Source organism: Salvelinus sp. IW2-2015, linkage group LG33, assembly GCF_002910315.2.
Source record: "Salvelinus sp. IW2-2015 linkage group LG33, ASM291031v2, whole genome shotgun sequence".
In the NCBI taxonomy this organism is placed as follows: Eukaryota; Metazoa; Chordata; class Actinopteri; order Salmoniformes; family Salmonidae; genus Salvelinus; species Salvelinus sp. IW2-2015.
The window spans coordinates 22,667,486-22,679,713 of record NC_036872.1 but is presented as its reverse complement, the minus strand read 5'-3'; the positions used below and the strand labels follow the sequence as shown (position 1 = coordinate 22,679,713).

The following is a 12,228-nucleotide window of genomic DNA, read 5'->3' as shown; positions in this document are numbered from 1 at the left end:
CCAAAATATTGATGTTTTGTTCCCCGAGCAACTTAGTTATCACTTTTGCCATATGACAAGCTGCTCCATCATGCTGGAAAAGGCATTGTTCGTCACCAAACTGATCCTGGATTGTTGGGAGAAGTTGCTCTCAGAGGACGTGTTGGTACGATTCTTTATTCATGGCTGTGTTCTTAGGCAAAATTGTGAGTGAGCCCACTCCCTTGGCTGAGAAGCAACCCCACACATGAATGGTCTCAGGATGCTTTACTGTTGGCATGACACAGGACTGATGGTAGCGCTCACCTTGTCTTCTCCGGACAAGCTTTTTTCCGGATGCCCCAAACAATCGGAAAGGGGATTCATCAGAGAAAATGACTTTATCCCAGTCCTCAGTAGTCCAATCCCTGTACCTTTTGCAGAATATCAGTCTGTCCCTGTTTTTCCTGGAGAGAAGTGGCTTCTTTGCTGCCCTTCTTGACACCAGGCCATCCTCCAAAAGTCTTCGCCTTACTGTGCGTGCAGATGCACTGACACCTGCCTGCTGCCATTCCTGAGCAAGCTCTGTACTGGTGGTGCCCCGATCCCGCAGCTGAATCAACTTTAGGAGACGGTCCTGGCGCTTGCTGGTGTCACGTTCCTGACCTTATTTCCTTTGTTTAGTCTTTGTTTAGTTGGTCAGGACGTGAGCTGGGTGGGCATTCTATGTTTTGTGTTTCTATGTTGGGTTTGTTGTTTGGGCTAATATGGTTCTCAATCAGAGGCAGGTGTTTGTCATTGTCTCTGATTGGGAACCATATTAAGGTAGCCTGTTTTCACTGTTTGTTGGTGGGTGATTCTGTAACGGCTGTCTTCGGGTGAAAGAGAGGAGGACCAAAATGCAGCGTGATGATAATCCATATTTTAATTAGGATATTTAAACGACGAACAAAAACAACAAACTGACAGAAGGAACCGAAAACGCTACAGTCCTGAACATGGGAACACAGAACAGATGAACACACGAACAGGAACAATCACCCACAAACAAACAGTGAAAACAGGCTACCTTAATATGGTTCCCAATCAGAGACAATGACAAACACCTGCCTCTGATTGAGAACCATATTAGGCCAAACAACAAACCCAACATAGAAACACAAAACATAGAATGCCCACCCAGCTCACGTCCTGACCAACTAAACAAAGACTAAACAAAGGAAATAAGGTCAGGAACGTGACAGCTGGACTTTCTTGTGCGCCCTGAAGCCTTCTTCACAACAATTGAACCGCTCTCCTTGAAGTTCTTGATGATCCGATAAATGGTTGATTTAGGTGCAATTTTACTGGCAGCAATATCCTTGCCTGTGAAGCCCTTTTTGTGCAAAGCAATGATGACACGTGTTTCCTTGCAGGTAACCATGGTTGACAGAGGAAGAACAATGATTCCAAGCACCACCCTTATTTTGAAGCTTCCAGTCTGTTATTTGAACTCAATCAGCATGACAGAGTGATCTCCAGCCTTGTTCTCATCAACACTCACACCTGTGTTAACGAGAGATTCACTGACATGTCAGCTGGTCCTGAAATGCAGTGTAAATGTTTTTTGGGGATTCAGTTCATTTGCATAGCAAAGAGGGACTTTGCAATTAATTGCAATTCATCTGATCACTTTTCATAACATTCTGGAGTATATGCAAATTGCCATCATACAAACCGAGACAAACCGAGGCAAACCGAGGAAAATTAATATTTGTGTCATTCTCAACTTTTGGCCACGACTGTACATATCTACCTCAATTACCTTGTACCCCTGCACATACACGCAGTACTGGTACCCCGTGTATATAGCCATGTTATCATTACTCATTGTGTATTTATTTTAACTTTTATTATTACGTGTTATTACTTTTCTAATATTTCTCTATTTTCTCTCTCTCTGTATTGTTGGGAAGGGCCCGTAAGTAAGCATTTAGTCTACACCTGTTGTTTCCAAAGCATGTGACAAATAACATTTTATTTGATATGATTCAACCAACTTGCAAACACTATAGGTGAAAGATATGTCTGTCTTTTGGAAACCAACTAAACCAACTCTCAACATAGATACAGATCTTAGTTTGACCCTGCTTCTGACAGCAGGACAATAATCATGCAGCAACAGGAAATGTAAATTAATATGTGGATTATAATTCATGTACATTTTTGTAGGGGTTGATAAATGTTTTGATAGGGGAAATCAAGTCTGACATTTTAAAGTGGAAATTGCTAACTTTAGAAGCCTTTTTAAACCTTGAATACACTACAATTTGCATTTCCTGCTGCACATTAAAATGTTCTGCTGATAACAGTGATCAAATTAAGATAGCAGATCTGTATGTGTACATTGCAATATGTTTACACACATCTGTTTCACACTAAATTATCAGCAGTCTGCTCCCACTAGTGGCTGTGAGGTTGTAGTGTGTGAGGCCATGCAGAGGCCAAGCTTCATTCTGTCCTGTGATGTTTTAGCATTTTCAGACCACTCCTACATTCACAGCTAAAAAGGGTTTTCTGTTTGTATTTAATTTGCTCTTACTCTGTGTAATTCAACATGATCCTGGCCTACTTACTGCTCTTCAAATAATACTTTCACAACATTTTATTATCAAACATCTTAACCAAATTCAACAAAAACATTTCCAAATCCCTGATGTAAATTGAAAGACATGACCAAAGTATATACACTCAATTATCTCACAAATATTCATAATTACAAATCAAAGCTCTAATTAAGCTTTAAAAAACTCCAAGCTCATTTTCTATTGCTCTCTCTCTCTCCCCACCCCTCTCCCCCTCCCCCATTTCTCTCTTCAGTCTATCTGTTGGTTCAGCCAGCTCCTCAGAGTTCCCAGGTTTCTTTGCATCCAGAGGATGTTCTTCTGGATGTTGTCCATGGCAACCTGAGTGACTCTCAGCTGAGACGCCTGCTCATGAATCGACTCAAAGAATCCACGCACCTAGGGTACACACACACTCTTGGTAAGCATGGCCATGGGCTTTGGGACACACACACCCTCGCTCATACATTGCTACTGATACAATACATTTCCAGGGTCAGGGTCTAGTTGTTGAGAATGATATTGCCACTAACAGATCAATAATCTCACCTCAGTGAGTTCCTCTGTTGAGAAGAACTGGCCTGTGGTGCCGATGATGATGTTTCTAATAGAGAACGATCCCAACTGGAACCTGCAGGGTAGAAACAAGAGGTAACATCACAGGTTGGCTAAAGCACCCAGGCTATGGGACTGCTGGTCAACTAATACCTACTTTTTCACCAGTACCAGTTCATCTTTCTCCCTTTCCCTCTCTCATTCTCTACCACAGGGATAGACTCTACCTATCTCTCCTCCTGAGTGTTAGTTTCTCTCTCCCTCTCCCTGTGCCTGTCTCTTCCACCCCCTCTCTCCCAGCCCCCTCCCTTTCCCTCTCTCCCCACCCCCTCCATCTCTACCACCTACTTGTCCACCAGGGTGCTCCAGTATTTCTGGACGTAGCTCCAGGCCAGATGATGTCCCCTGGGGTTCCTGGCTACCATGACGATGAGGGAGTCCAGGTCCTGGGTACGGATCACCTCCCCCTTTAGACCCAGCTCCAACAACCTGGGGTACACACACACACACACAAACGGAATGTAAGGTCTGAGACCATATTGAATTGAATTGACAGAGTATAGAAGACTATACGTACCTGTGTAGTTTGTTTGTGTCTCTGCTGCTGGCCAGGGCAGAGAGGATCTTGTGTTTGTGTGTCTCTGAGAGGGAAAGAGTGTATATGTGGAGGAGAGACACCCAGCCACTGTCCTCCTGGGCCCCTACTGAATACACTGTCTCTGTCACATCTGCAGGCAGGCTGGTGGAGGGAGAGACACAGACAGGACATGGTTTACTTCTGCAGTCAGGAAAAGTTTGATTCGGTCAGGGATTGAACAAAGTACTGTATGTTGCTGTCCATGGGATGTAACTACTCTCTCAAATAGCTGACAGAGAGTAAGAAAGACAGACCTGAGTGTGCTGTTGGAGTCCAGCCAGTGTGTGAAGCTGCGCTGGGCCTGCTCCAGACAGGGGAGGTCTCCTAGATGGCAGGCCAGAGAGAGGAGCTCCGACCTCAGCCGCCTCTCAGACACAGAGCCCTTGTCGCTCCACGTCTGACGGTCAATCACACCACGGAAATACCACAGGATGTACGTCTGCAGAAAACACACACAGAGAACATCAGACCACACACAGAGAGGACATCAGACCACACACACACCCAACTCAAACTTCATGTAATTGAACCAGAATGTTTGAGATTTATTATGTGTTTCTGTATGTGCCCTACACTGAGGTTTTGTGTGACGTCAGGCATGTCCATCCTCTCCACCATCCTGTAGAAGGCTTCCAGGTAGGCCAACCCTTGGAGGAGGGGCACAGTGTGACTCTCTGATCGCAGGTAACCAATAAGGTCCAAGGCTTTATCGAGTGACAGCCGACCTGCTCTATAGAAATATTATAGAGAGATGTCAGAAACAAGAGTGTTTGTGTTGTCTATTCACATAATCGCATGGACACACACACACACACACACAGGTCTCTTACGTGGTGAGTTGGAAGGCGTTGTGTATGAGGTGTGTTCTGTCCATGAAGCTGAGAGCTGTGTGGTTGTCCTTCAGTAGTTGTATCAAGTCATCCCAGCCTGAACCATCGTAGTGGACCAGGTAATAACCAGCCATGTCCACATTCACCTTCACCCAGCCCACCTCCTCCCCCACCTCCACACTGTCTGAGGAGAGGAGAGACACAGCGATCAATCATTTAGTGAAACAACCAGTCAATCAACTCCACAGCAAGCTCCACACTGAGGAGAGAAAGCAATTATCTTCCCTGTGAGTGTGGTCAGTAGGTGTCCTACCTGTGAGTGTGGTCAGTAGGTGTCCTACCTGTGAGTGTGGTCAGTAGGTGTCCTACCTGTGAGTGTGGTCATGAGGCGTCTTACCTGTGAGTGTGGTCATGAGGTGTCTGTGAATGCTAGTTGAGGTGTCAGTCCTGTATGTCAGAGGGATGTGCCACAGGTACCTAACACACAGAGATCAGAGAGGGGAGGGATGAGGTGCAGGAATATGACCTCACAACACCTGACCATCAGAGTGAGTGTGTGTGTGTATGTTTACCCCTGCTGCAGGCTGGGCCATGCTGGATCAGACGGATGTGTGGTCCTCAGGAACCTCTCCTGTTTCAGCACCAGACGAGACCCCTGTCTAGCAACCGTTACCAAGGGCACACCTGTCTGCAGCGTCCAGGTGTTCATCATGGTCGTCAGGTCCAGGTGTTCCCTGGCGTACAGGTACTGACACACACACATCAAAACCACACCCACAGGTAAACATCACACAGTTCAATCAGAGTACCTGTTTGTAATGGTCAGACTGTTGGTCTTGTACTGTTATGTAAAGAGAGGTGTGTTTACTGCGTTCTTAGCTGCCTGGCTGTTGCTGTAGCAGTGTCCTCCAGAGGTGAACTCCGCTTCTGAACATGTCTGAGAACAACAACACAGCAGTTCACATTTACACACTAAAGCAACCTGTAGGGATCAAAAAATGATGTATCATTTGATCGATCTACGAACGTTGGCCAAGCTGTCCCACAGGTCCTGGTTGCGAGCGTTGCTGTAGCTGTACCTGRGAAGGTAACGCATGATTCCAATCTGGAACACTTGGTCAGTCAGGTAGTGTCTTAGCATGTGCAGGACACATGCCCCCTGGTGGAACAAACAACAAAGTACATCAACACTGGGGTCCTGATCCAATACTTTAGACATGAAAGCTATGAAATAGAAAACGTGTGCTTGTGTGTATGCGTGTTTTTCTACCTTATTGTAGGATACTGTGTCGAACATCTCTTTAATCTGTGTAGGGCTTTCAGCTACACTGGAGATGGGGCGGGAGGAGTTTAGAGAGTCTCGACCAATCGCAACGAAGCAGGTGTCCAGAAGATAGTCCTCCTAAGAGATTAAAAAAGGCACAGTTTCAACAAGAATTTCCCTCAGGGACATGTCGAGATCATTTGAAACATTCATATTGTGAACTCAGGCTAAGGATGTGTACAACAAGTGAGTAACAGGATCCTACCACTCTGAGTTTGGGGTATGTGTTGTCCACTGAGATGTACTCCATGTACGTGGCGAAGCCCTCGTTCAGCCAGATGTCATTCCACCACTCCATGGTCACCAGGTTCCCAAACCACTGACAGACAGACAGACAGACAGACAGACAGGCAGGCAGGCAGGCAGGCAGGAGAGGACAGACAATGAGAGATGTCAAGAGAAGATAGGAGTTCCATTTGTCTTCCAGTGCAGATAAACTTCCTGAAGAATCCAGAGGTTCATGGCATCACTGTTAATCCCTCTTCATGTCATTGTAGTCATATCATATAAAATCTAAATCATTGCCATGACTGGCTACTTCCTGTTCTACACTGTGAACTTAACCTGTCTGACTTACCTGGTGGGCGAGCTCATGGGCGATCACCTTGGTAACCCAGAGCCTATCAGAGGCTGAGGAGGTGGTGGGGTCGTAGAGCAGGCTCGTCTCTCTGAAGGTGATCAGACCCCAGTTCTCCATTGCTCCGGACTGAAAGTCTGGGATAGCCACCAGGTCTGGAGGGGGAGGCAGGCAGTAACTTTAGAATGATTGTCTTGTTTAAGCAACTGGGTTGTTCTTGAATTACGGTGGCCTTTGGGCAAGGCATTTTGGAAAAATGTTACTTCATTTTTCTAGATTTGTATTTAAATGTATTTGGGTACATTTTCCCATTCTAAAATAACCAATATGGTAGCTTAATGGCTTTAAATAATGTGTACCATTTTGATAACATTGTGACACCAATAGGAGTTGTAAGATCAATGATGGTAACACCAATGAGACATTTTAGATAAATTTGGATTTTCTGAAATGCAGGCCTTAAATGCTCAAATCTAAGGTCATCAAACCTTTAAAAGACATTTACTAAAGTAATGTGATTAATCATTTTGCTCACAATGTTATTTCCACTTCATTTCAATTGACTAACACCAAGTGACACTTCAGATTTACACACAGCAACTTATCAGAGGGATGGAAGCCTCAAATTGATGACATACTAAAAGGGTGTGATTAGCTAATACATTTTTTAAATATCCCTCCCACAATAACAGTTTGCCACTGGAGAGAATGCTCAAAGCCCTTGTATATTTCCACTCATCCACACACACACTCATGATACACATCACAAATGCTACCATACTCTTATTAGATTGCTAAATACTGCAGTCCTGTATTATAGTGATGCTGAAATATTTATTATATTCTACTGAGCCAATTACTTTATGTTCATATTCTTATATTTTATTATTTCTTATTGTTGTTGCATTGTAGACAAGGAACCTGCAAGTAAGCATGTTGTTGGACGGTGTATACCATGTGTTCGCCTTACATACGATTAATACAACTTGAATTGTGGAACTTGATATTTTTGTAAGCAGTTACACCAATGACATAAAACTGAGAAACACACATTATACTAGTAAAAATAATAGCTTTCTTTGTTTTTATTGATCTATATAATACATTAAATAATGTTATTCACTGTCTAGCATTCAAAATAATAGATAGATGTAGGATCTTAATTTGATCACCATGTTGCAGGAGAACTTGTAGTATTTGCGGTTTAAAAAGGCTTCTGAAGTTTGTAATTTCCACTTAAAACTTCTGACTTGATTTTCCCTTACGAAAAATGTATCAACCCCTACCAAATTGTACATTAATTATAATCCACATAATAATTCCCATTTCCTGTTCCTGTACAATTATTTTCCTGCTGCAGCAAACTGGTTCAAATGAACATACTTGCCATGAAAAAATGTTGTGCTTATGGAACATTTCTAGGATCTTTTATTTCAGCTCATAAAACGAGGGACCAAAACTTTACATTTTGCATTTATATTTTTGTTACGTATAGTTGCCTTGTTTAGGCAGTGGGTAGTTGATATATTTAGTTACCTTGTTTAGGTAGTGGGTAGTTGGGTAGTTGATATTGATATATTTAGTTACCTTGTTTAGCAGTGGGTAGTTGATATTGAGTTATTTAGTTACCTTGTTTAGCAGTGGGTAGTTGATATTGAAGTATTTAGTTACCTTGTTTAGCAGTGGGTAGTTGATATTGAAGTATTTAGTTCCTTGTTTAGGCAGTGGGTAGTTGATATTGAAGTATTTAGTTACCTTGTTTAGGCAGGGGGTAGTTTGATATTGATTTGTTAGGTTACCTTGTTTAGGCAGTGGGGTAGTTGATATATTTATGTTACCTTGTTTAGGTAGTTGGGTAGTTGATATTGATATATTTAGTTACCTTGTTAGATACTGGGTAGTTGATATTGATATATTTAGTTACTTGTTTAGGCCGTGGGTAGTTGATATTGAAGTATTTAGTTACCTTGTTTAGGCAGTGGGTAGTTGATATTGATTTGTTTTAGTTACGTTGTTTTAGGCAGTGGGTAGTTGATATTGAAGTATTTAGTTACTTGTTTAGGTAGTGGGTAGATGATATTGATATATTTCAGTACTGTTTAGGTAGTGGGTAGCTGATGTTGAAGTATTTCTCGTAGAACTCCAGTAGTTTGACTTGCAGCCTTCAGAGCGTAATGGGTCTGCTGCCATTTTCTCAGGAGCAGCATAGACAGAAACCTGAAACATTATTAAAGTCATGTTCTGAAATCTACACCATACACACACTCACGTACACACACACCAATAACACACTCCTGCCCAGTCATACCTACCTTGACCCCTGCCCCCCAGTCATACCTACCTTGACCCTGCCCTAGTCATACCTACCTTGACCCCTGCCCCAGTCATACATACCTTGACCCTGCCCCCAGTCATACCTACCTTGACCCCTGCCTCGTCATACCACTACCTGCCCCAGCATACCTACCTTGACCCTGCCCCAGTCATTACCTACCTTGACCCTCCTCGTCATACCTACCTTGACCCCTGCCCCCAGTCATACCTACCTTGACCCCTGCCCGCAGTCATACCTTACTTGACCCACTGCCCCCAGTCATACCTACCTTGACCCCTGCCCCCATCATACTACCTTGACCCTGCCCCCATCATACCTCCTTGACCCCTGAAGCAGTTGTTGCGCTGACAGATCTGAAGTCACACACGATGAAGGCCACCAGATAGGAGCTCATCCTCACACTCACAGCAAAACGATCCTCCATTAGTCCATCATCCAGGACCACTGTCTGCTCCTAGAGGGAAAACACACACACATGCAGACACACACATTGTAATGTTCAGTTCCTTCAGAAAGTATTCATACCCCTTAACTTATTCCACATTTTGTTGTGATACAGCCTGAATTCAAAATTGATTAATAAAAAAAAAAATCACCCGTCTACACACAACACCCCATAAAGTGTATTAACATTTTAGAAATGTTTGCTAATTTATTTCAAATGAAATACAGAAATATCTAATTTACATAAGTATTCACACCGCTGACTCAATACATGTTAGAATCACCTTTGGTAGTGATTACAGCTGGTGAGTCTTTCTGGGTAGGTCTCTAAGACCTTTGCTCACCTGGATTGTACAATATTTGCCCATTATTCTTTWAAAAATTCTTCAAGCTCTGTCAAATTGGTTGTTGATCATTGATAGACAACCATTTTCAAGTCTTGCCATTGATTTTCAAGCTGATTTATGTCAAAACTGTAACCCGGCCTCCTAGCAACATTATCTGTCTTCTTGTAAGCAACTCCAGTGTAGATCTGGCCTTGTGTTTTGGTGGAAAGCAGACTGAACCAGGTTTTCCTCTAGGATTTTGCCTGTGCTTAGCTCCATGCTGTTTATTTTTTATCCTGAAAAACTTCTCTGGGATATGTGGGACGCCAACAGCCAGTGAAATTGCAGGGCGCCAAATTCAAAACAACAGAAATCTCATAATTAAAATTCCTCAAACATACAAGTATTATACACCATTTTAAAGTAAACTTCTCATTAATCCAGCCACAGTGTCTGATTTCAAAAAGGCTTTACGGCGAAAGCACACCTTGCAATTATGTTAGGTTAGCACCTAGCCACAGAAAAACATACAGCCATTTTCCAAAGAAGGAGAGGTGTCACAAAAGTCAGAAATAGCGTTAGAAATATTAACTTACCTTTGATGATCTTCATCGGAATGCACTCCCAGGAATCCCAGTTCCACAATAAATGTTTGTTTTGTTCGATAAAGTCCATAATTTATGTCCAAGTACCTCCTTTTTGTTCGTGCGTTTAGCCCAGTAATCCAAATGCTCAATGCGCGATCACATAGTTCAGAGGAAAAGTTAAAAAAGTTATATTAAAGTTCGTAGAAACATGTCAAACGATGAAAATAATCAATCTTTAGGATGTTTTTAGCATAAATCTTCAATAATGTTTCAACCGGACAATTCCTTCAATTAGAATTGAAAAGGAACGCAGCTAACTCTCACGGCCGCGCGCCTGACTAAGCTCATGGCATTCTGCCAGACCCCTGATTGAAACAGCTCTTATTCGATCCCCCTTCACAGTAGAAGCCTGAAACAAGGTTCTAAAGACTGTTGACATCTAGTAGAAGCCTTATGAAGTGCAATATGACCCCATAGACACTGTATATTGGATAGGCAATGACTTGAAAAACTACAAACCTCAGATTTCCCACTTCCTGGTTGGATTTCTTTCTCAGGTTTTTGCGTGCCATATGAGTTCTGTTATACTCACAGACATCATTCAAACAGTTTTAGAAACTTCAGAGTGTTTTCTATCCAAATCTATCAATTATATGCATATTCTAGCTTCTGGGCCTGAGTAGCAGGCAGTTTACTCTGGTCACCTTATTCATCCAAGCTACTCAATACTGCCCCCCAATCCCAAAAAAGTTAATGATTACAAGCATACTCATAACATGATGCAGCCACCATTATGCTTGAAAATATGAAGAGTGGTACTCAGTAATGTGTAGTATTGGATTTGCCCCAAACATAACACTTGGAATTCAGGATAAAAAGTTAATTGCTTTGTGCCACATTTTTTGCAGTATTACTTTAGTGCCTTGTTGCAAACAGGATGCATGTTTTGGAATACATTTATTTTGTACATACTTCCTTCTTTTCACTCTGTCAATTAGGTTAGTATTGTGGATTAACTACAATGTTGTTGATCCATCCTCAGTGTTTCTTCTATCACAGCCATTAAACTCTGTAACTGTTTTAAAGTCACCAATAGCCTCATGGTGAAATCCCTGAGCAGTTTCCTTCCTCTCCAGCAACTCAGTTAGGAAGAACACCTGTATCTGTGTAGTGACTGGGTGCATTGATACACCATCCAAAGTGTAATGAATAACTTCACCATGATCAAAGGGATATTCAATGTCTGCTTTTTTTTACCCATATATCAATAGGTGCCCTTCTTCGTGAGGCATTGGAAAACCTTCTTGGTCTTTGTGGTTTAATCTATGTTTGATATACACTGCTCGACTGAGGGACCTTACAGATAATTATAGATTAGATAGTCATTAAAAAATCCTATTAAACAGTATTATTGAACACAGAGTCCATGTAAATTATTATGTGACTTGTTAAGCACATTTTTACACCTGAACTTATTTAGGCTTGCCATAAAAAAAAGGATTGAATACCTATTGACTCAAACATTTCAGCTTTTCATTTGTAGTACATTGTAAAAATGTCGAAATACATAATTCCACTTTGACATTTTGGGGTATTGTATGTAGGCCAATGAAAGAAAATCTCAATTTAATCTATTTTAAATCCAGGCTGTAACACAAAATGTGGCTAAAGTCAAGTGGTGTGAATATTTTCTGAAGGCACTGTACACTAACACACTATGATCTGCCTGCCACCATGTTGTCTACCATGTTTCAAGGACAGCTTTTTCCATCTACGTAACATTGCAAAAATCAGAAACTTTCTGTCCAAAAACGATGCAGAAAAATTAATCCATGCTTTTGTTACTTCTAGGTTAGACTACTGCAATGCTCTACTTTCCGGCTACCCGGATAAAGCACTAAATAAACTTCAGTTAGTGCTAAATACGGCTGCTAGAATCCTGACTAGAACCAAAAGATTTGATCATATTACTCCAGTGCTAGCCTCCCTACACTGGCTTCCTGTTAAGGCAAGGGCTGATTTCAAGGTTTTACTGCTAACCTACAAAGAATT

At 42.1% G+C, this 12,228-nt stretch overlaps 1 protein-coding gene across 1 annotated transcript in view; it reads right to left on the bottom strand.

The window, feature by feature from the left end:
* Positions 1-860: 860 nt before the first annotated feature.
* Positions 861-12,228, bottom strand: part of LOC111957718 (endoplasmic reticulum aminopeptidase 2-like) — a 15,064-nt gene continuing 3,696 nt past the window's right edge. The window contains 19 exon segments of the mRNA XM_023978671.2: positions 861-2,960; positions 3,111-3,192; positions 3,465-3,605; positions 3,694-3,855; positions 4,008-4,192; positions 4,327-4,483; positions 4,584-4,767; positions 4,981-5,060; positions 5,156-5,331; positions 5,452-5,520; positions 5,611-5,742; positions 5,854-5,985; positions 6,113-6,226; positions 6,485-6,639; positions 7,765-7,766; positions 8,581-8,639; positions 8,641-8,670; positions 8,672-8,701; positions 9,136-9,273. Of these exon segments, the coding sequence (XP_023834439.1) occupies positions 2,814-2,960; positions 3,111-3,192; positions 3,465-3,605; positions 3,694-3,855; positions 4,008-4,192; positions 4,327-4,483; positions 4,584-4,767; positions 4,981-5,060; positions 5,156-5,331; positions 5,452-5,520; positions 5,611-5,742; positions 5,854-5,985; positions 6,113-6,226; positions 6,485-6,639; positions 7,765-7,766; positions 8,581-8,639; positions 8,641-8,670; positions 8,672-8,701; positions 9,136-9,273 (2,175 nt within the window). The 3' untranslated portion in view covers positions 861-2,813.